Genomic DNA, 22324 nt, shown 5'->3' on the forward strand with positions numbered 1-22324 from the left:
TTGAGTGTTTAAATAAAGCATGGATTTATATTTTTAAATTAAAATATGACATACACATGCACAGAACAAAACTGGTGAAGAAATAAGAAGCACCACTGTGTCCAAACACAGAAGTCATGATGAGCTGAGATATTTTCAGCACAGCTACAAAAAAGAAATAAAGTATTTAATTCAAAGATAATTTCACGTAGAATAAAAAAGAAACTCCTCATGCAACATAAAAAGTCTCATGTTCACTTTCAATATTTGTGGTTCAACACCTAATTATAATTATTTTTCTACATTCTCTCTCTCTCTCTCTCTCTCTCTCTCTCTCTCTCTCTCTCTCTCTCTCTCTCTCTCTCTCTGTCTCTCTCTCTCTGTCTCTCTGTCTCTCTCTCTCTCTCTGTCTCTCTCTCTCTGCTTTATTAGTAACCACACTGACGTGTGTGGGACACAGAGCTTTGACATGCTCTTCTGATCTCTGGCTGCAAACCCTGGATGATGAGGTGACTTTATGAAGACTGAGAATTTATACTCATTGGAAAAAAACAGTTTCCACTTATGAGCTTTGTCATTTACAATGTCCACTTTGACATTTTCTCTGCTGTAATGTAGGAAAGCCATTAAGTGAGAAGTTTTATGAAGTTTGAGGGGTGTGAAAAGTATTCATAAGTGTTTAAATTACCACTGAGGTGGCAGCTAATCGCTGTAGTGAGGCCATTTTGGCTCAGTGGCTACAGATGCTTAACCAGAAGAGTCGATGAAATAAAAGCTACATCTGGGGCTCTTTTGCTGATGGATTTCCTTGAGGCAGGTTGAAATACAGTTTTATAATCTTCAAACACCATTTGTCAGATTGTTTTTTATTGTTATAGGACAGTCAGAAAGATGTGTTTGATGGACATTTAAGTGCAACAGCACTGATCCTCATTCTACATGAAAAACAAAACAACACAAAAGCAACATTAGTTTATTCTAACCTATTAAAACCAATTAGACAACCGCACACTGAGTGTTAACAGAAGCTGAAAGCTCCCTGGGTGGAGACAGATCTTATCTGGCTCTTTCATTGAGGCATCACGACCTTTAAACACAACAGTGTTCTTCTGAAGGGAATCCCAGTCCTCGCAGAGTCCTTTATCTTTGATGTAAGACACAGTGGTGTCAAAGAGACCCTTGTGATCCCTCTCAAGGGGAGGTATTTTAATAGCTGTCTGACCTGTGGTGGCTCCAGTCTTCTGCCATCAATCACACACAGGGAAACTATTGTGCAGAATTACAAGCACAGAAAGCAGACGAGCTCCTTCAAATAAGTCAAACAAATCTTTTTCCTACTATTAGAAGCCAACATCTGTCTTAATGGAGCTTACTTTCAGGCAGATACCTTCGTATAGAGGACTGTAGCCTCTATACATGGGGCGCTAAGACCGCTATGCCAGTAGCGCCCCTTAATCCTTTGCGTTTGACATAGTATAGTACATTTTAGCAACTATGCAATTCAAAGTGCTTCGCATATTTAAATAATCATGATAAAGTTCAGCAAAACATATTTAAAAGTCAAAACAAGCCATTACAAATCAAGGCAGAGAAAAAAATGAGGTTTAGAGTAAAACAGTTTTTAAATCAAGCATAAAAGTTACTATACAGTCTAATATGATTATTGAAGAGTCAAAGTGGGATTCTCAGCTACCTAGTTTTTCAAGCTAAAATGTTCAAAGTATCTTTCCAATCAACAGTATGTAGGAATCACCCGCTACCTTAGTTAATCTTATACTGCTAGCAAGTTATTACATATGGATGTGCGCATTAAGTTGACTAAATGATTAAATGTTGTCTCCCTCACCAGTCAGCACCAGAACTTCTAGTCTGTTAGCAGAGTTATTCACATTTTCATCATTTCAGACCCTGAATGCAGGACATGTATGTTGTGTCTATGCTGTAGTGCAGCCACAAGCCTCTAGCCAGGGCTGTAGCTATGGTTAATGGCTTCTGCAATACTGCCACAAACTGGCATGTAACCCCTAGACTGGAGCAATGTGTAGTGTGTTTTACACCAAAACACTATAGTGTAAACACATGTTTTTCACCAACACGTGTAGGTCTTAAGCTACTTGGCTAAAAAGAAAAAAAAAAAGATTTTTGATTTTGTAGCTATGCCTCTACAATTTGACAGGAAGACAGTGTTCATGACTTTAAACAATGATCCCCTCAAAGTGACAGAACAGGTTTTTCAATAGCATTCAAACTACATTGAAATCATTCATCTCCCTTCATTTTTTGCTTTGTGCTTTGACTAAAACCTTTACCAAAGTCTTCAAATGTGATTATAAGAACCAGTCAAAGAAGCAGACCATCTAAAGTTGATGTCCTGTTTTTGTCCTGTGTGCTTTCCTGTTTTCAGTTACTTTTTCTTTAATGTACTACTGTACAGTGTTGACAACAAAGCAACATTTAGAGGGCGCTAAACAATGAGAAGACAAAGATAGTCTAGAAACTATGAGGACCTGTTAGCTGCTTCTTCTTGGCTTGTTAGCCAATTAGCTACTGGCTTCTCAGGGAAGTTCAAGATTAGCCTGTAGAAATTTACACTATATCAGTGTCAACCTAGAAAAACACAAATATTCAAGGCGCATGGATGAAGTTACTTTTCAACTAAAGTGACCATTTTTTAACTGTTTTGAGCTTTTCTGTAATGAAATGTTGATGCTAATTTTCAAAGCGAACATCTTTTGGGTCCAGATTAATCAGGGGCCGAAGTGAAAAATAGCCCTATTATATATCATTATAACATTTTGACACTATTCTTTCAGCATTCTCTGATACGCCTTCTTTCTCGAGCCTTCAGATTTTATGATCTATAATAAATGGACTCATCATGATAAAAATTTGACTTCCATCCTTACCATTGAAATGTCAGTTAAAGAAAATGTAAGTACATGATGTGTTTCAAAGAATAAGACAATCTTGTGCATTTATCGTTGTTTAGTTGTAAACTTTGCAGTTTTGGTGCCTGACCTCTGCACATTTTCTTTTCTTCTCTCTTATCATACGTTGTAGTAATATTGCACATTTCCAGCTAAAGGTTATTTAAATCTTTGCACAGAACTTTCTTGCAGCTTAAATCTAGTGAGTAGTTCACCCAGAAGGCTGCACGTTTTCTAGTTGGTTGTGCGCTCCGAGGCGTCACCATCTGTCATCCAGCAGCGGAGCTTCATGCATGTGTCCTCCTCTGGTCTCCTCCCATTGTAGAAACAGCTGTGGACCGTGAACCGTGAAGTGCGGGTCTGACGCGGATTACCTGGATACTTGCTTTAAGTGTGGGTGGGCATTCACACGCACGTTTCTCGACACTTTTGTAAAGAAAGATTAATTTTTCTCTCGAATGGAATCACCACAAAGAACTTCAAGAATGGCGAGTGGGCTTCTTTTTCACACTTTTTATGTACTACTAATTCTGGAGTTGAGCTGGGGTAAAGTGTTTGAGGATCTTGATGAAGCAGCGCGTCAAAGTGCCGAGTTCCCGCTGGATATGGAGCAGCGCGTTTTTACGCACGGAAACGCAAACCGGGACATGGTCTCCATCAGCATGTTCAAAGTGTACGAGAAGTACACTAAAGAGACGCAGAACCAGAGGGATGGAAACACCGTGAGAGGTTTTAAGGCTGTCCCGAGTAAGTGAACAAATGTGTTTAATAATTCAATGAACAAAGTCAGGATCTGTTCCATAGAAATGAGAGAAGAGCACTGCGTTAAGTTTCCAAAATGTGTTCCAATTTTTTTAGTTAAAAATCCTATCAGATATCATTTCGTTTCTGGTATTATGATGCCTAATTATTATTTATTATTCTTGTGAAAAATTTGAAAACAAATCAGTTTGATTTGCATTGTTTTAGTCTAATTTCTGTCCTTTAGCAGCTGAAACCAAGCAGGTTTTGTTTCCTAGAGCATTATTGATGATAAATAACAGATAATAAAAAAAGAAGAATCAGGAACAATCACTATTCCTTTTATCCTGTTGAAAGTAATTTTTTGCTGTTTCTTTATATTATAATTACTCGAATAAAATTTAGATTAATGTCATTAAAAGTGTTTTTTTTACTTACTTTGTGACACATTTCATCCCTGATCGCTCTCATACTGACTGAAACCACAGAAAAAGGCAGAAATTTCTCTAAAATGTACAAAAGTCCAATCTTGTGCACGTCTTACTATCATATGAAAAGAATAGAGTATATTTGCCTCATCAGTGAAACTTACTAAACATCCTAGACGCAGGTGTTAAGTCAATCACACAGCAGCTCTTGCTCCCTCTGGGCGAAACATCTTCACCTCTCTACTCCATCCGTGTTGTGATTTAGTGAACTGAGGGACTTGAAGTCCTGAGCGCTGTTAGTTACCCGGTAGCTGAAACAACCTAGGTGTTAGACAAGAGCCTATTATCACACCCAGACACTGGCCGCACAGGGAAAAGCCTCAGAGGAGCTCTCTCTGCTATAAGCATTTCCATATGTCTGCAACAGACCTACTGGACCGGTCCTGTGTTTGTCTTTCAGGCTGCGGTGGTGGAAGTGTGAGAGACAAGCTTGAACTTCATGAGTAAAGCGATCTTGGATGAGGCTTTAGGTCATGCGTGAGGCAGGATCTTAAGCATGCCACGCTTAATATTTTCCATGCTGCTGCATATGTCAGTCAGATGTGTTGAGCAACATTTTGTGGAAGATAAATAAGGTGTGATTATTCATGTCAGTTAAATGTGCCAGAATGAAATGATAAAGGAGGAGGAAAAGAAAGGGGGAACTTTCAAGGCAGCAACTCGATCGCCCAAGTTATCTTTATTGTTGTTTTTGGCTGCTTGAGCATGAAGTATGTTTGACAGGACATCTGTATGCTTGCACCAGCAGCACATCATCCTTTCTTAAAACCGTGGAAACTAGAAACAGCAGTGCAGACAGGATGAGCTTTTTTTCTTGAAGTTCTTGAAGAATTTTGATTTTCTTATCATTCCATGTCTCTGTTTCTTTTCCAATCCTCCAGGAGTCATGAACGGCAAAGAGGTGTTCCAGTTCAACCTGTCCTCCATCCAAGACTCAGAGCTTATCCTCTCTGCCTCCTTTCATTACCTCTACAAGCGACCCCGCCAACACCAGCGACCGTGGCGTTTCAGGAGGCCTCGCCACCCATCCAGCGGCCTCCAGCATCCTTACCCTCCCTCTCAGAAACTCCTCTTCCACGGATCGACTTTAAACTCTGCTTTTGCAACACCGCTGGGAAACATAACTCTGGCTCCTTTCAAGAAGGGCTCCTGGCAAACAAAGGATGTATCGTCGGTGGTAAAACACGCCAGGGAAGCCAAAGAGCTTGTTTTAACGGTGGAGTTTGATACGGGGTCTGGTGCAGCTCATGTGCAGCAGAAAGAGCGTCTGTCTTCAGAAAACCTGCCGTATCTTTTGATATACGCTGATGATCAAGCTATAGATGAGCCGAACAGTGTTGCCATGTCGCTCCAGCGGTATGGGTCCTTCCCTATAGGAGAGGACGGATCTCCCTCAGCTTCTGCATCTGCCTCAAGAATCCGGAGGGAGCTTCACCTCCAGATCCAAACCAACGACATCCCAGAGGTCCAGTTCAACTCCCTGAAGAACCATGAACTGTGGCAGAACACATATTTCCCTGCCAAAGCCAAAGCAGCAGTAAAACCAGGGAGGAAGCAGGGTCAGGACAGCAGCGAGGGCCTGAGTAAGCCCCAGGTGCTGAGTTTTGATGAGAGGACAATGAAAAAGGCCCGGAGGAGACAGTGGAGCGAGCCAAGGGTTTGCTCCAGGAGATACCTCAGGGTGGACTTTGCTGACATTGGATGGAGCGAGTGGGTTTTGGCACCAAAATCGTTTGATGCATTCTACTGTGCCGGGACCTGTGGATTCCCCATCCCTAAAGTGAGCCAGAGGAACTCCTATTACAAGATTTACTAACATTTAAAATATATGTAAAAGCACCTCACACACAGAGGCCATGCTCATGCTATAGTGATCAGATGAAATGCCTCAAATTAGGATTTAAAGTAAGAAAAACTACTGAGGATATATTTGCGTGCTCTGTAATATGGGAAGCTTGTGTTGTGATTTTTAATGAACTTTGGACATTATGTTTTCTTCACTACTTCTTAGATGATGCAATGTTTTTTAGTGATGTGCTGCTTTGATTAAGTCAAAATTCAATGTATAGACAAAAACATTGAAAATTGTGTACCCATTCAAAGTATTCATCTGTTAAGCACTTCAAGTGAAAGACAAAAGTGTGTAAGAAAAAGGGATTTCAGTCACATTTTTAATAACTTTTGGTCACTTTTAAACAGTTATTTAAAGACATCAGTTGAAATCTATTTCTAAAGTTGTGACAGTAAGATGTCTTAGAATTAACCCCTTTGTCCTCCACTTTTCTCCCCAGGTGGTGCGTCCATCCAATCACGCAACCATCCAGAGCATCGTCAGAGCTGTGGGAATCGTCCCTGGTGTCCCTGAACCGTGCTGCGTACCAGAGAAGATGAGTCCACTCAGCGTTCTCTTCCTGGATCCACATAGGAATATGGTGCTAAAGGTTTATCCCGGCATGTCTGTGGACACTTGTTCCTGTCGATAAGGCCGAAACAAGGGGTGGGGGGGCATTGTATGAAAGAAGAAAAAGACTGAAAGGAAAGACATACATGTAGACTCAACATTATGTGAGGAGGGCATTTCCACATGAAGGAGGACAGTGGTGATGAGGAGAGCTGAGGATGAACTGATCTGAGTAGCACAGACTCTAGTTGAGTCTCACTCTGAGAACTCTTTGCTGAATCTTGGATTCTTTCCACATTAAAGGATGTTGGCTCATTTTTTCATGCTCTTATAGATGTACTTTTGTTCCACTGGGTCTTTTTTGTGTCTTTCCCCCTTCCTCATCCAAACTCATTTTTAGGAAGTGCTCTTAATACAAGCCTAAGTATGTAATGGTTCTTAATTTTCTATGAATAAACCAACTGAACGCTTACCTTGAGTACCAAACTCTTCAGCTCTGTTGATCCTTCAAGAACATTTCAACCCTTTTTCAGCACATTTCACTTGTATAAAGCTATTTTGAGTTTTATGATTTGATATCCTTTCATAAGCTCAACATCTGGGTTTCAACAACCTCTGAAACTCTCTGAAGTTGATATCCTCCTGTCTTTAACCACATTTCTGAGATTGGACTGAATTTGGACAAAGCGATGAACTACTTATGGAATCAAAGACTCAGGAGGGTCACAGAAGACAAAGTCAATCAACTCTAGTCATGTAAATATTGTATTTACTAATGCAAACTAAATGCTACTTATCTTTAAGAGACGTCTCCCTTACGTTAGCACGAAATGTTTTTCATGCATGAAAGATTAATCTCTTTTGAATCTAATACTCTTTTGTTTATTTGTACATAATGTGTTTACTTTAGCACCAACTGAGATTTCATGTACTTCAAGCATTGTGTGGCTTGTTTCTGCTAAATATTTAAGCAGTGCTCTGCTGCCACCTGCTGTGCATCATGGGAAAGTTGAGAGGCACATTTTGAAGGGGAAAGCTCTATTACTTCCTGTGGCTGTTCAGTATTTCTCTTTTATACATGAGCGCAATTTCTCAGAGCTGACATGTACAGTATGTATGAAGAGTAGATTTTCATGGTAAGAAAATGATATATATATAAATATGTCTCATCTTACTACCATATGTTAAAAATTGAAGTTGAATAGTCATGTTATGTGTGCTTTAACAAATCATTGATGTGATGTATGCTAGGTGAGGAAATAAAATGGATTGTAAATACACTCAGAGACTCACTTTGACTTGATGGATTGTGAATAAATTATGAAAGATGTAGTCTGACATTAATTTATTTCTAAACTAACATTATTTAAGTTAGATTACATTATATATTTAAACAAAGACTAAGGCTGAAATCTTGGTTTTAACCCTAACATAACTGGTGTTAGCTTAACATATATTTTGCAGCGCACCTGTTTATAACTGGTTGGCATTGAAATGTGTTGTTCTGCTCTTATCTATGATGTTTGAGATCAATTTATAGATCAGGTAGCAAACTACCACGACTTTATTAGCTTGTAGAACGGATGAGTTTCTGAAGATATTTTCCTTAAAGTGGTTCAAATGAGAAGTCCTTAAAGCCTATTCTCTTCAATGTACTACATTTATTTTAAATTCTTCCATAAACTCAGAGGTGTTCTGTTAGGTACAGGTTTTCTTTTTTTGTGTAAAGGCAATGGTGGAGAGCCTCAGTACTGTGCCTACCAATACATTCATACCAACAACCAGGAGAGTAATCGTTGTTCTGGAAAGCATTGTACTATACCCAAATCCCACCAAGTCAGATCTAGGGCTAGTTCATGCCAGTGCCTAATCTAGAATCAGTTCTTTGTGTTTTGACCACCAAAGAACTGTCCCTCAGCCAAAACAAATTGTTCCAGAATAGCACCAACTCCTTGCTGATCTTCAAGACAGAACCAGTTAAGTCAGGGGCCAGAGGTGGGGTTATCGTGGACAAAATTACACCACCAAAAACTTTGTTGTGGCTAAAAAGAAAGACAAAAGAAAAACAAGGGGGAAAAAAATAAGTACATTGTTTGATCATAAAATGATCCAACTTTTCTCTTGTATTTCAAGATAAAAACCCTTTATCTAATATCTTTATTTGTATATATATTTGTTATAAACCCTGGACGCAAGTGTAACAACTTGCTTCTTTTGTGGCCCTGTGGAAAAGCAAGCTGGTTCTCAAATGGTTCACAAGTTGAACCAGCACTTTTCCACCACTTTGGTGCAAAAGGGGTCGAAGTGGGGTCTTAGTGCAGTGTTTCGGTTTAACTGCCTGAAACTGTGCTAATTTAGATATGTGATCTCAGGGGGAATAAAGCTGTCTTTTGGCACCAAAAAGCAGAAAACTTAGTCGTAAACATGCCATTAAAAGTAGCATGTCACAGCTTAGCTGACACAAATTTGACCAGGGAGTTGGTGAGTCTTTTTTTATTTTATTTTCTTATTTTTTAATTTGATGCTCAGACCATGATCACATGGTATGGAGCAACAGAACATAAATTACAAATAACAAAACAATATAATGAGGGCACACGGCATGTTTGTTTACTTTGTTCCAGTTGATTCAACCACTTGAACAGGCAACTGTTTAGATAAAAGACATACACATTCATGTATTGCATTGTTGGAATGGCATTACGAAGAGACACAGACATTAAAGGTCTTAAGGTGATTCTGAAGACCAGTCCCTGAATCAAAATCTAGTTTTACACTTCAATCACAATATTCTCTACTTACATATAGACAGTATGTAGTGAGGTGGATTTCCATCTAAATAGTCCCAAATCTTAAACTATAAAATCCAATATATCAGTTTTACAAAATGTGAACCTATATACTTCCAGTCAGAGTTTAATGGTCTTTCTGCAGATGATGATGGTCGGCTGACTGTATTTCTGTGTTTAATGGTAATGTTGGTGTTTTATCACGACCATTTAGGAAATAATAGTACCTAATAGTACCTTTCAATCTGATGGTTCGGGGTTCAAATCCCACTATGGGTTTCCAATGTGTATGAAATGTGCTTTTAAACTACTACAAAAAATTGTGAAATGAAAACACCTTTAAGGGGCAAGCACTGAAAAGTTTCCCTGTGGTGTGGTGGACTGGGCTGCTGCCTTTTAATGCAAGGGTCCTGAGATTGAATCCTGGCGAGGACTGCCTATGGGAGATGGAAATGAAACACATTCCTCACTCTGGAGTTTGAACAATACAGTACAAGTACAATAACTAAACGGTGAAATGAAAATAATTCAAGAAGAGAGTTCATCGAAGAAGCCCTGTGGTGTTGAGGATCGGCAACATGTTGTGTTTTGTGAAATGATGAGTTTTCTGTAATGTCGTGTTTTCTTTAATATCATGACATCTGTCAGACATAGATAATTTCAACACGACGAGTGGGTAGAAAGCCCAGGTTTTCAGTTGGTCCCAATGCTGTAGGAATGACCAGGTAACATGATTGACTTTCATATTTCAAAGGAAAAATGTCCCAACAGGTATAAACTTGAAGTGTTCAACGCAACATTACAAACACGAAGTGGACTATATTTTCTGTACCGTTTATGGGGCAGTTCAGTCTACAGGCCTGTACAATGTTTTCCTCTTTTTAATCTCTGAGTTCATCAGCATTTAAACTCCAAAGTTACCATGGACATTTTAATACCTCAATCCATGTTTACTTTACTTTTCTAAACCACCTCTGAAAGTGTAACTCTTGTCGTTTCATTGTGAAAGTCTGTGGCTGAGAACTGAACCGACGTCTCCTCATTTGTTGGTATTTTTTCCCAGGATTCAAAGCACCATCACTCAGCTCCTGCTGCCCAGAAAAGGAAGTGGACGTCCGTGGCCCGTTCCAACCCTTCTGCAGACCATCCAGCAGAGCAGCCCTGTACTGCTCCTCTTCAAGATGACGGCCCGTCAATGATCCACCGTTATCCAGTGTACCAGCAGCTCTGCTGTGGTAGACGACATGCTCAGGTATTTTTGTGTAAAAAATCAGGAATCTACGACTATCTTTATCCCCAATCGGTCATGTTACATTATCTGACACTTCAGATTTACCACAGGTACAAGAACAGTTGTCTCCGTCCCTACAGCCTGAATCTCTCACATTGTCTGAAGCACAAGCTGTGAGAGCGTCTGGATCGTGCCATGTTCACAGAACGAGTTGATGAGGAAGGACTCGTTCATATGAATGTTTCACCTCTCTGCAAAATGAGAACCTGGACAGTCCTCCACCTTTTTGAAGAACTTCCTGCCTTCACCTCAAACCATCTGCACAACCACAGCCTTCTGCCCAACACCACAAGCCTTCAGGGTGGACAAGACCCCTTCGCTTTGGATTCTGATTCCCATAACCACCTGCTAACCATACATTTATCCCCCTTTTATAGGAAGTGTATAATTTGTTTAAAAAAACGATTACAAAGAATGAAAAATAAAAGTCCAAAAATAACTCTCAAATTCTTCTTCTGCATCATTTCAACTCAAATGAAAAATGTGCAAATATAATAAAAGTAGAAATAATAGCATGTTGATATTAATATTAAAAATCTGTAAGCAATAAACAGATGTCTGTAATAGCAATGATGTCATGACTTCAGTTACGTTACAACCCAATAAGCCAGCATTATTATATTCAAGATTATTTTGACTTGTTCTCAAGATTTTAATGAGCCTGAAGTTTTAAATAAATTATCTCAACTATTCTGAACAAAGCCATTTCCCTTTTAAGGTCTGTGTTATCTTTTTTTCTAGACTTAAGCACAGCAGAAAAACTTCAGTGAAAAGTGTGTGCAAAAAAAGTTGGCTTTGTCTGTGAATTAAATTTTTTTTTAAATGACTTCCCACACAACAAAAGAGATGAAGCATGAGGTGTTTATTGGGAAAATGCAATTCATAATACCTATATTATATATTAGGACTTGATTTTGGCCACATTTGCACCCCAGGTGTTGCCTAAATATATGACACTGAAAAAAAGTTCAGTTTGCTTACCCTCCAACAAGTCTACTCACCATCAGATTTCACTTGAGTGAGAGGTTATTACCTGGTGAAATACTCAAAGGAGCCTCTACATTTTGAACATTCTATGCATGTCAGTTTCAAACAAGAACTTTAAAATACTCAAATGTTTCCCTTCTTTAAAGCTAATTTGACATTACATCTATTTCAACCTTGCTATTGAGGCAAATTTTGTCCCAGATGTGTAAATGCAAAAATAGACTTTTGTTAATAGCCTTTCAAGTTGAGTCCAATGTGTTACAAATAAATAATAATTACTGCTTATTGCATGAACAATTCTAATGCAGCATCTCTGGCAGCTTACACATACCTATCCTCAAGTCTCTCCCATCTATGTGGTATATATTCTGGGATTTATAACGTATATATCCTTGGATCCAGTAGGAGAAAAAGGCTGCTCTGCAGATATGGTGAGTAAGTTTGTGCAGCATGTTTTTCCTGCTCTGTTTGTTTCCCTCCTGATGCCTTCATTATCTACTGTACTGATGCTCTTTCATTACTGATTGACTCCACAGAAAGGCCACAATGAAAGCATTTTTATGAAACTCGGCGTGAACCAAGCACTGAGTGACTGTAAGCCTGAAAGACAAAAAAATCCAAGATATGCCAGACTCAGGCCAATGTCCCCAGAAACATTGGCTTTGCTTTCGGGCTCACACCCCCCACAGGAACAAGGAGCAGATCCCATCATCCATCTATGACATACAGGATGTAGTGGAGGGGCCCCCACCATCGTGTCTTTGTTCTATTTGGCAGTGCTATGCAATGTTCCGCTCCCATGTCTCTCAGATTTTACAGATTACCACATATTAACATTATCAGCTCCTGAGCATTTCCCATGTGTTTTTACCAGGACTCTACATGTGGTTGGTATGCATGTGTAGTGAGTCACAAGAGCAAAGTCAGTACTGGTATGATCTGGAAAAAACTTTTACTGATAGCCCAAATGGAACACTTAAGGCAATCCACTTAAATATGTAAGGGATAATATCATGTGACCGGTTAGTTATGCAATACAGAATTTTGAAAGGGTGAGACAAGGGTCCTTTATTATCGATGTAAAGTTCCAGGAGCAAAACCATTCTCACATTGCAGATTGGTCCGTCATGCCCAGGAGTTCTGGCAGATAGATAAGCTTCTCCAATCCAACTGTAGCGAGAAGCTCGATGTCAATATCAGAATCACTAGTCCATTGAAATAAAAATAGAAATCAGTCAAATTTCACCCTGTTGATTGCTAATGGATTAACAGATGCTGAAAATAACAGCAGCATTAGCATAAGCATTAGGTCCTAATACACTGCCAACAGTTTGTTTTTGCTTTGTGTCCGTTTTCTCTGTTTCAGTTATTACTATGGTAAATCCTCTGTCTCAATCATTTTGGAGGCTGGGGAAATTGGCGACGCAGCTAGTGAAAGGATAAACTAGAGTTTATTTTGATGTCTTTAGCTTTATTTATTTAATGAAATATCAACAGATTCATAGACCCATGTCATCATAATCACCCTAATCAGCATATTCTATTTGAATACGTGACTGTGGTGAAGCGTATTGGTCCTTTGAAAAGATAAATGAGTCCTTAAGTTCACCAAATATTTAATCAGCTTTGTCTCACCTTCACATTTCTCAAAGTGTAGAGGAAAAAGGGGACTGTATAGTCAGGGGGTCAAAACCAAGGTCACATTATAAGACGTCAAACAACCGCTAAGCACAGTGAGAGTACATTTTTGGGATATTATCTATTGCTGTGCAGTGTCATGTTTAATTATACTTTTTATAAAGACACGCACAGACACATCTGCATTTAGATTAGATTTGTCATCAGTATTTTGATACCAGCTTCTCATAACAGAGATTTTGTCAATAGGTCGGCAAGCCTCAGGTCAGGATTTCAGCAAACACAGTCTGTTATCTGTTGCTACACATACCCTGCACATTTTCACACCATGTAGCACATCGTCAGAGTGTCAAGTGCAAAGTTGTTTATGTGCCTGGAGTCCTTTCGACAACAAGTGACATAATGATTACCCTGCAATCAAGCATGCATTTGGTATGTATGTCATTGGATATCAATTTGTTTTGGTCAATGTGCTACTCGTTCTATTTTTGGCTCTGCCCTCTGCACTGTCACTGATTATTCCTCTTGCACATTCCTACAACTGTCTGTATCTGAAACATATGTGTGTTCTGCGATTTACAGTGATTAGGTATAATGAAAAATAATCACCAAACTGTGAAAATAGTAAGCACAATGATTGGAAAGACTGCGGTATGTTATTTTGTATGTTCCAGTTTTAGTTTCACTTGATCTCAAAAGTTTCACCCCAAAGCTGGGAACACTCATTTCATGGAAATGTCTGCTGGTCGTAACCTCACAGTTTCCAGTGCCTCCCTCATTATCGCCGTCAAGTGTTTACAGTGTCTTCATTAGCAGCTAGCCCCATAATGATAACAAAGCTCAAGAGAAGGCATCAATGGCAGTGATAAGCATGTCCAAGCTACTATTTTGGTTGACACAAGTCCCCGTGTTTACTCTGGGAGCATGGGAGCGGACATCAGGACTGTGGTCCTTGCGTTGGGGATCTCCATTTCTAAACCTTGCCATTGCAAAGTGTGTTTTCAAGTGGGAAAGGAGACGTTTGTGTCATTTCAGTGGCTTAGACAGAATCAGATTCAAAATGCAGCGTTCCAGATCGTTCCTGTTTCAGGTGTGTCTGAGTCTGGTGGTCTCTGTTGGCTCCTGCACATGTAAGCCTCTCAACAATGACATCCAGACTGAGTATGATGAGAGATTCTACTCTCAGCTGTCAGAGGAGGACCTTCTGGAGGAGGAAGAGACCGATGCAAGGATGGAGAACCTCTTAGGAACCATGAAGGAGGGCTTTTTGAGACAACTCAACCTGTCGGATGTTCCTCAAGAGCACAGTAAGATCTACCCTCCTCAGTTCATGATGGAGCTCTACAACAAGTATGCCTCGGACAGCTCGACGATCCCTCAGTCTGATGTCATACGAAGCTTCACAGTGCAAGGTACATTAACAAGATGTAGAAGTTAAATGTTTGATTATTTGATCAAGCTAATGGGTGGGACACACGCTGTTCAATTTAGTTATTTTGTTATTGTTAAATCATATAAATGTCTAATTCAGTTCCTCTTAAATTATGTACATGTGAACTCCTTTAAATGAATCAAGGTATTTCTAGAGGACCTGTCTATGTAAAATTGACAGATTGACATTGTGACCCTTTGTAAGTGCTCTAACCACCTGGGTTGGGAGTCATTGATCTAAAGTAACCCCAGCAATTCCTGTAGTGTATCTGCCAAAACTGCTGCTGTAGCTATTGCTGAATATTTTTACCTGAAGAAGGCTTAATAAACAGATATTTTTAAATCAATAAATGAATAATGAAAACACACTGAAATTTGAATTTAATACATTTTGTCACCTACAACATATTTGTGTAATATGATGTTTCTAGGCGTCTGTGAAGTATTGGCAAAGAGATGTGTTTTCAAAAGTAGTTGGGCATTTAGTGGAGCAGTTCATAGCCCTGTAGCCTTTGGACACTAATAAAGGACAGATTTTATTTTATTTTTTTAAAGATGAATACATAGCATTGCTTTAAAATCAAAAACCCAGACTGTTGTTCATTTGTAACGTTCAATATTTAAGTTTGTATTTCAATCAAAAGAATGCTATTTAGGCTAAGTCTTTTTCAAGAGAATTGTCAACAGCTTGGCTAACAATTGCATAAAATTTGCATGCTTGGCATAGTAGTTTCAGGTTGAAAATAATAGATTAGTTAGCCTGGCCTGCCACTGTTTGCACTTAATCCACACGTTAACATGTTTGGTTGGTTGGTTGGTTAATGATATTTCAACACCTGCTGTCATTAGCAAGAAACAGAGTAGCAGGGCTAGTGGGCCTGCCAGATCCCATGTCACACCTGCAAATCTACATGTGTCTGAAATAAACCTGGTTTGACCAGAACTGTCTGTTTTCAAGCTCCATGTCCCTAGTCCAAACAAAAATCTGCAAAACATTGATATGCCCCAGTTTAACCAATTTAAATACTAGAACAATGCTCACAACACTGATTTCATTATGGCCATCAATGTCATTAGTAAGGCTGTTGCTGTTATGGAAAATCATCCCTAATGCAGAGTCCTGGTCAAGTATTGATTTCAATCAGGAGAGACACAATTTGAAGATTAAATGTTATTTATTACAACTGAATGAATAATGAAACTTGACAGAAATCTTTGGCATAAGGACTCTATGGGGATAATTTTGTGAGCGTAGGATGCGTGAATTTGGCAGCAGAAGGAATCCCCCTAGAGTCCAGACACTGGTGGTGGTGGTTGATGAATCCTAGGAATTGAAGACTTGCAGAGACCAGGTGGAGATGGGGAGGTGGAGGGGTGCGCGCCATCAATGCAGACAGCAGGAAGTTTATAGGCTGACGATAAGGGCGTGCCACTGAGCTATTGGATGACAGCCGCCGCTGATTAACCAATGGCAGCTCTGAAGCATGCAGCTGGAGCGGGTGAGCTATTGAATGAGGGAGAGGAGAGTTAAACAACTGCTGTGATTGCTTTATAGTCTTCCTGTCTGAACTTTCGCTTGACCTACATTTATCTGTATGTCTATATGTCAAGCAATCTCGGTGTGCAGCTGTTGCTTAGCTAGCCCAACTTATTAATCCACAGGAACATCAGGTAGGTCAAAGGAAGTGAAGGTTTTCAAAGAGCTCCAGGAGAGTTACAGCTCCCTTCTAAAAGTATCAGGGAATGGATATGCTGCATTTTGCACACACTGAAAGTGTCCAGGCAAAAGTGACTTTGGGGTCAAATTTAAGTGTGTCTATTTGGAGGTTTCATCCTAAACAAACCCTCTGACTTCTATGTATTTCTCCAACAGACATCCCTCTCTCTGTGACAAATGGCACAAAGACAAAACACAGGCTGCACTTCAATATCAGCATTCCTAGCCATGAGAAGATCACTACTGCTGAACTACAGCTCTTCTTCTTCCCAAAGCCTGGAGTAAGGGTTGACTCGAGCAGATTCAAGGCCACTGTCAAAGTCTATGAAGTGGATTACAATAATTTCACATCCACAAACCAACTACTGGTGGGCAAAGAGGTGACAGGCTCACAGAGCACGTGGGAGACCTTTGATGTGACCACAGCTATTCAAAACTGGATCAGGTTAGGCCATGGAGAAACTGTTTTTGATGTGGTGGTTGATCGGAAGGACTGCAAGGTTCCTAAAAGTGGAGAGGAAGGAGCAGGCTGTCTAAATATGAGCATGACTGTTGGAGACAACACTTCAGCGGCTCTAATAGTCTTCTCAGATGACCTCAGTAGCAGGAGAAGAGAGAAGCAGATGGAATTAAAAGAGATGATCCTCCATGAAGAAGAAACTATCCTACACTCAGGGGGCGATTGGAACAGAGGAGATCAGCTATTAAATGAGATCCCTGAAGCTCAACATCAACGAAGACAGAAAAGAAAGGCACAGAGGGAATACTGCCAGCGCACCTCACTCAAAGTCAACTTTAGAGACATTGGTTGGGACAGCTGGATTGTTGCACCTCCAGAATATGACGCCTACGAATGTCGAGGCCTGTGTTACCACCCGCTCACAGATGAATCCACCCCATCAAAACACGCCCTCATCCAGACACTGATCAACATCAGGGACCCTAAAAAGGCCAGCATGGCTTGCTGTGTCCCCATCAAACTGGACCCCATCACAGTGATGTATAAGGAGAATGGACGCCTCACGATAAGATATCTTTATGAGGAGATGAAGGTGGCGGAGTGTGGTTGTAGGTAGTCAGAGAGGACTGGTTTTATCTTATTATAAAGGTGTAAAAGCAGCATTTTATTCTAGTCAGTTGGATGTTCACACCTTGCTTTGGTTCAGATTAAGGAAAATTGTCCAGGTTGAGGAAGTCACATGGATGTCAGCTGCTAACTTATGTAGTTTGATGGGAAGCTACAACCTAACTAGGTCTTAAGGTCAAAACAAAACTAATACTTCTTCTTTTTTGACAGCATACATTTAACCATTGTAAGACTACAATCATGCTAGCAGCTCTGTGAGGCTAACAGTAACATTTTGAGCTAAAAGTTTCATCATAATCATAAGATGTGGATGTCATACACTTATAATCTTTATATTACTCATGATCTCTTTGGCATGTTAGCACATTTTCCATCGCTCTCATATGAGTGTGAGCATGTTAGCATTAAGTTAAATGTTGTCATCAACACACCAACAATGATATTGAAAACAAGCTGAGCATATTCATGATCTGATTTAAACATATGAGGACTTGAACTCTCACCTGAAACCCTCTCTAAGCATGTTACCTTTGAACTTGATGGTTTGATATGAAATGATTCTAAAAATGTGCTGATGTTTGCTGATGATATCATATTCTTAATCTTACTTTGGGATGAACGCACATTTGCTTACACTCTTACACTCACGTTAGCATCCTAACTATGAGTGAAATAGTATCCTCGGCAATCGCACAATGATAATGAAAACATGCTGATATTTTGCATTTATATAAGTGTGTTAGCCTGTTTGCTTATCACCTCTAATCAGAATCTACAGCCAAAGGTTTTGTGAGGGTCCTTGCCTTTAAGGTAAGTTATAAAGCAAAGATAATCGGGCCATTCAAAACGTGTGCCTGATAATCTAGGTTAGATTCAAGGACAGTTATTAAGGACAGTTAAATACATGACTTTGTGTAAAAACTTTAATGGCTAGCTGATACATTTTTTCAGAATGAGGTGGTGGTCAAATTTCAACTACAATTCCTTATAGCCAAAGCTGCATGTTGAAGAATTCCTCTATTTGTTGTTGTTGTTTTTGTTGTTTTTTTGGGAGGGGTGTCTTTTTTTTTTTTTTTTTGCATTTCAACATCACCCTCCTCTTCTGTGTTAATATGATCCCTGTTGTATTTAATCCTACACTATATTGGTTTTAATTAAAAGACTGAAATTATATTTGAGGGCAAATAATGTAAAACAGAACATAAAGTATGTAAAAGGTCAAATACAAATAAGAATTAAAATCTAACATTACAATTATTTATACCCTTTTGGTTCGTGAACTTATTTTGTTACCAGTACAACTATGTTTTTGTGTGAAAGACTTAAAATATATATTGCTCCACAACAGTGTTGTGATACTCAGAGTCTAGGACTCAGACTTGAGTCAAACTGAAGAACTGAGTTTCAGAGCTCCACTTGGACTCTCTGATACCTGGGTCTCAGACTTGGACTCTAGCATCGACTACATTATGACTTGGAAGATGAAGAGGAGGAGTTGGACTTTTTTTTTTAACTATTTATTTGTAAGACTAATTATTGAGATCACAATTTACTCATTTTGTTGTTTTCAGTGACAGTTAATGCCAGGATGCCTCAAGAGGAGGGAGATCAATATCTGTTAAGAGAACTACAGAGACTAGACTTAAACCTGACTCAAATTATGGTGACTCAGACTCAGATTTAAACATTAAAGTCTTGAAACTCGACTCTGACTTGATGGTTTGGGTTCTTGACTTCTCAGTTTGATGACTAGACAACAACACTGCTCCTAACCAACCAACCAACAGTAATATGACAACATTAAATCACAGTTGTTCATTTGTCAGTCCTGTTAACATTAAATTGTAAATTACCATTGTAGCTGTATGTTTGTTTTATTAGATATTAGGATTGTGTTCAAACTAATGTGAATTTGAGCTTTTATGGCTTTCTACACTGCTGTTGTTACTTTGAATACAAAAGAAACCATAACTGTCACAGTAGAAACTTTATTTCATATAAAGCTGATATTTTCATAAGGTCAACCAGAGTTTTAATTGTCTAATTTCTGCAGTGTCAATCTGCAAAATATTTAATAAAGTTGCTAACCCACGTGTTTTTTTTTTTTCTTCAGGTAATGGCTGAGAGCCACCAAAAGACATAAAACCTTTTGAAAAGTGAAGAGGATGCATGTTGGTTGTTAATCACTAAATTCCTAAATGCGAAATTCAACCATTGTTTTTAATATTTTTTCAAATACAGGTTTATGTGCTTTTTATTGCTGTAATGTGGGATGTGAAAGCTTCAGCATACAGCCAGGTGGCATCATTTCTCAGACAACCATCATCCATTGCAAAGTGACAGGATTTAAGGCAGCAAATCAAATCAGTTAACTGTGACCAGGAAGGAGTACACAACCACAGTGTCTGAGAATCATATGTTTGTAGAAATAAATACCTCATTCATATAAAAACATGGTGTAAAAAGACAATGAAAAATGTCTTTACTTACACATTCAAATCTCAATACATGTTTAAGTGAATGTACATTTTATAAGGCAAAGAGTTCACTTAAGGACAAGAAATGAATTGCCTACTTACGTCTATTTATTGTCAAAGATTAGTCTGAGGCATCTCTACAAATTTGATTAAGCATTCAGCTTAAAACACAAACTTGTCTGGGATGTTTCACTCACAAATACCTCCAGCAGCAGCAGAAGGTTTAATGAACTCCTTCACTACTAGTGAGATAATACTGTGTGTGTTTGTATGGTGCCATGTCAAAAGAAAGGTCAAATAACTTTAAAGCTAATAACACTCTCTTTGAGTTTGGTCAGATCCTCATCCCTAGCATTTATAGTTCTATAGTTATGGGAGAATGGACTACACTTACAGCTTTCTACTCATTTATGTTAGTCAATTCACAGTTATGTGAAGAAGAATATGTAAAAGGAAAATCTCTAATATTCTCATTAAAATGAACAAATAATTCTGAAGACTTCAAATTCTGTTCATCTCTGTGTATTTTTAAAGCAATGATGCATTCTTAGAGCTAAATGCTCCTTGACCAGCCAGATGAGGGGTTAAGTTTATGCAGACACTTCTGGATTAGGATGAGATCAGATTGAGTCATGTCTGTAAAATGGGACTGGATCTTATCCTGTCTTGATGTTGGGTCTTTGTTAAAAGTATAACAGAGTACAGTCTAGACCTGCTCTGTTTTAAAGCATCTTGGGATAACATTTGTTGTGATTTGGCGCTATAAATAAAGATTGATTGATTGATTGATTGATTGATTGATTGATTGATTGATTGATTGATTGATTGATTGATTGATTGATTGATTGATTGATTGATTGATTGATTGATTGATTGATTGATTGATTGAGTTTGTTCAGAATTTCTAGATTATTTATTACTTGTATGCACAGTGTATTAGCAGCATCAGGCCTATTATAACTTATCTTAGCTTTTAACTCAGGATTGGAACAAGTTGTAAACACTAGTGTTCATTTCAGCCTTTGATAGAAGCTAGATCACATCGGTGAAGAGGACTAAGGCGAAGTGGAAAACAGATTTATTGTCTGAAAAATCTGGATTTGACTGTCTTTTTGGAAACCATGGATGCTGTTTCCTCTGATCTACAGAATAGAGGAAAGACTGGGCTTGTTATCAGCACACAGAAAGCCATTATCTGTATGCCATATCAGGCATGAGTAGCTTTTACCTCCAGAGCAGCACCATTAATGCTGAACAATATATACAGGTTTTGGAGCAACATATGTTGCCATCCAGACAATGACTTTTTCAGGGAAGGCTTATGCCAAACCACATTCTGGACATATTACAATAGAAGAGTCACGGTGCTAAACTGGCCTGCCTGCAGTCTCAACTTGAACCCAGTGAAAACATTTGGAGAATCATGACACATAAAACAGCTTGTTGAAGACACCAGCTTCAGTCCCATAACAGGAAGGAAAGAGAAATTTCACTGTCAACAAAAAGTGATCTATTGTCTTTGCACTATTTTCAATTAAACATGAATGATTTGCAAACCTTCAAACTCTGTTTTAATGAAAATTTTACAGTGCCCCATTTTTTGGGGAAATGGATTTGTAAAAAAAAATAAAAAAACTGACAGCAGGAAATATCATGGGGAAAAAAAGCTAGGTAGGGAAAAAAGAAGTTAAGCAAATCAAGCAAAATGAAGATCTGTGTGTGTGTGTGTGTGTGTGTGTGCGTGCGTGCGTGCGTGCGTGCGTGCGTGCGTGCGTGCGTGTGTGTGTGTGTGTGTGTTTCTATTTTGCATGTGCTTTAAGAGCTGTGCCACGTGTCTACAAACTGTGTAATCAGTAATCATGTAGTGGAGCGACCCAGACATGACCCCTAAAGCTACCAACAGTACCAAAATACACCAGCAGCTTTCATAGCGTACACAGAAGAGACAGTGTCAGAGAAACAGTGTGAGGGTTACTGATCTGGATTCATGTCAATCTTCCACAATGAAAAAGTCTTGTCTGTCCCTTTAACCAGTGTATTATATAAAACAAAACAAGAAAAAAAGAGTTGTCGGTATGGATGACATAACATGCCATGGGTTTGGAAAAAGATGAAGTCTGTAATTTAAACCTAAGTCAGTTCATACTGTAATTACAAGTTAGAGTAAATTATGTCAGGCACATTATACCTCCTGGAAACAGCTGCATTAGAGTTAAATAGTTATAAGAACCCAAACATTGACTGTTTGTATGAGCAACTGCACAGACACCAATTGACCAACTTTTATTGTCTGGTATTGTCTCTGTGTTGAAGCATGGATAACATGGAGATAATGCGATTAAGGTTTGGGACAAAAGCCTCTTACGTTGAC

At 38.9% G+C, this 22324-nt stretch overlaps 2 protein-coding genes across 2 annotated transcripts; both read left to right on the forward strand.

Moving 5' to 3' along the window:
* The first annotated feature begins 2709 nt into the window (after nt 1-2709).
* gdf10b (growth differentiation factor 10b) lies at nt 2710-7817 on the forward strand. Its single transcript, XM_034708376.1, has 4 exons — nt 2710-2910; nt 3232-3653; nt 5017-5915; nt 6427-7817. The coding sequence occupies exons 2-4, from the start codon at nt 3365-3367 to the stop codon at nt 6616-6618; spliced, it is 1380 nt and encodes a 459-aa protein (XP_034564267.1). The 5' UTR covers nt 2710-2910; nt 3232-3364; the 3' UTR covers nt 6619-7817.
* Nucleotides 7818-14301: 6484 nt separating this feature from the next.
* Nucleotides 14302-18433, forward strand: gdf2 (growth differentiation factor 2). The gene is made up of 2 exons (XM_034708493.1): nt 14302-14653; nt 16546-18433. Exons 1-2 carry the CDS (start codon nt 14302-14304, stop codon nt 17463-17465), a joined length of 1272 nt encoding a protein of 423 aa, XP_034564384.1. The 3' UTR covers nt 17466-18433.
* Nucleotides 18434-22324: the final 3891 nt, after the last annotated feature.

This window comes from Notolabrus celidotus, chromosome 18 (genome assembly GCF_009762535.1).
Source record: "Notolabrus celidotus isolate fNotCel1 chromosome 18, fNotCel1.pri, whole genome shotgun sequence".
In the NCBI taxonomy this organism is placed as follows: Eukaryota; Metazoa; Chordata; class Actinopteri; order Labriformes; family Labridae; genus Notolabrus; species Notolabrus celidotus.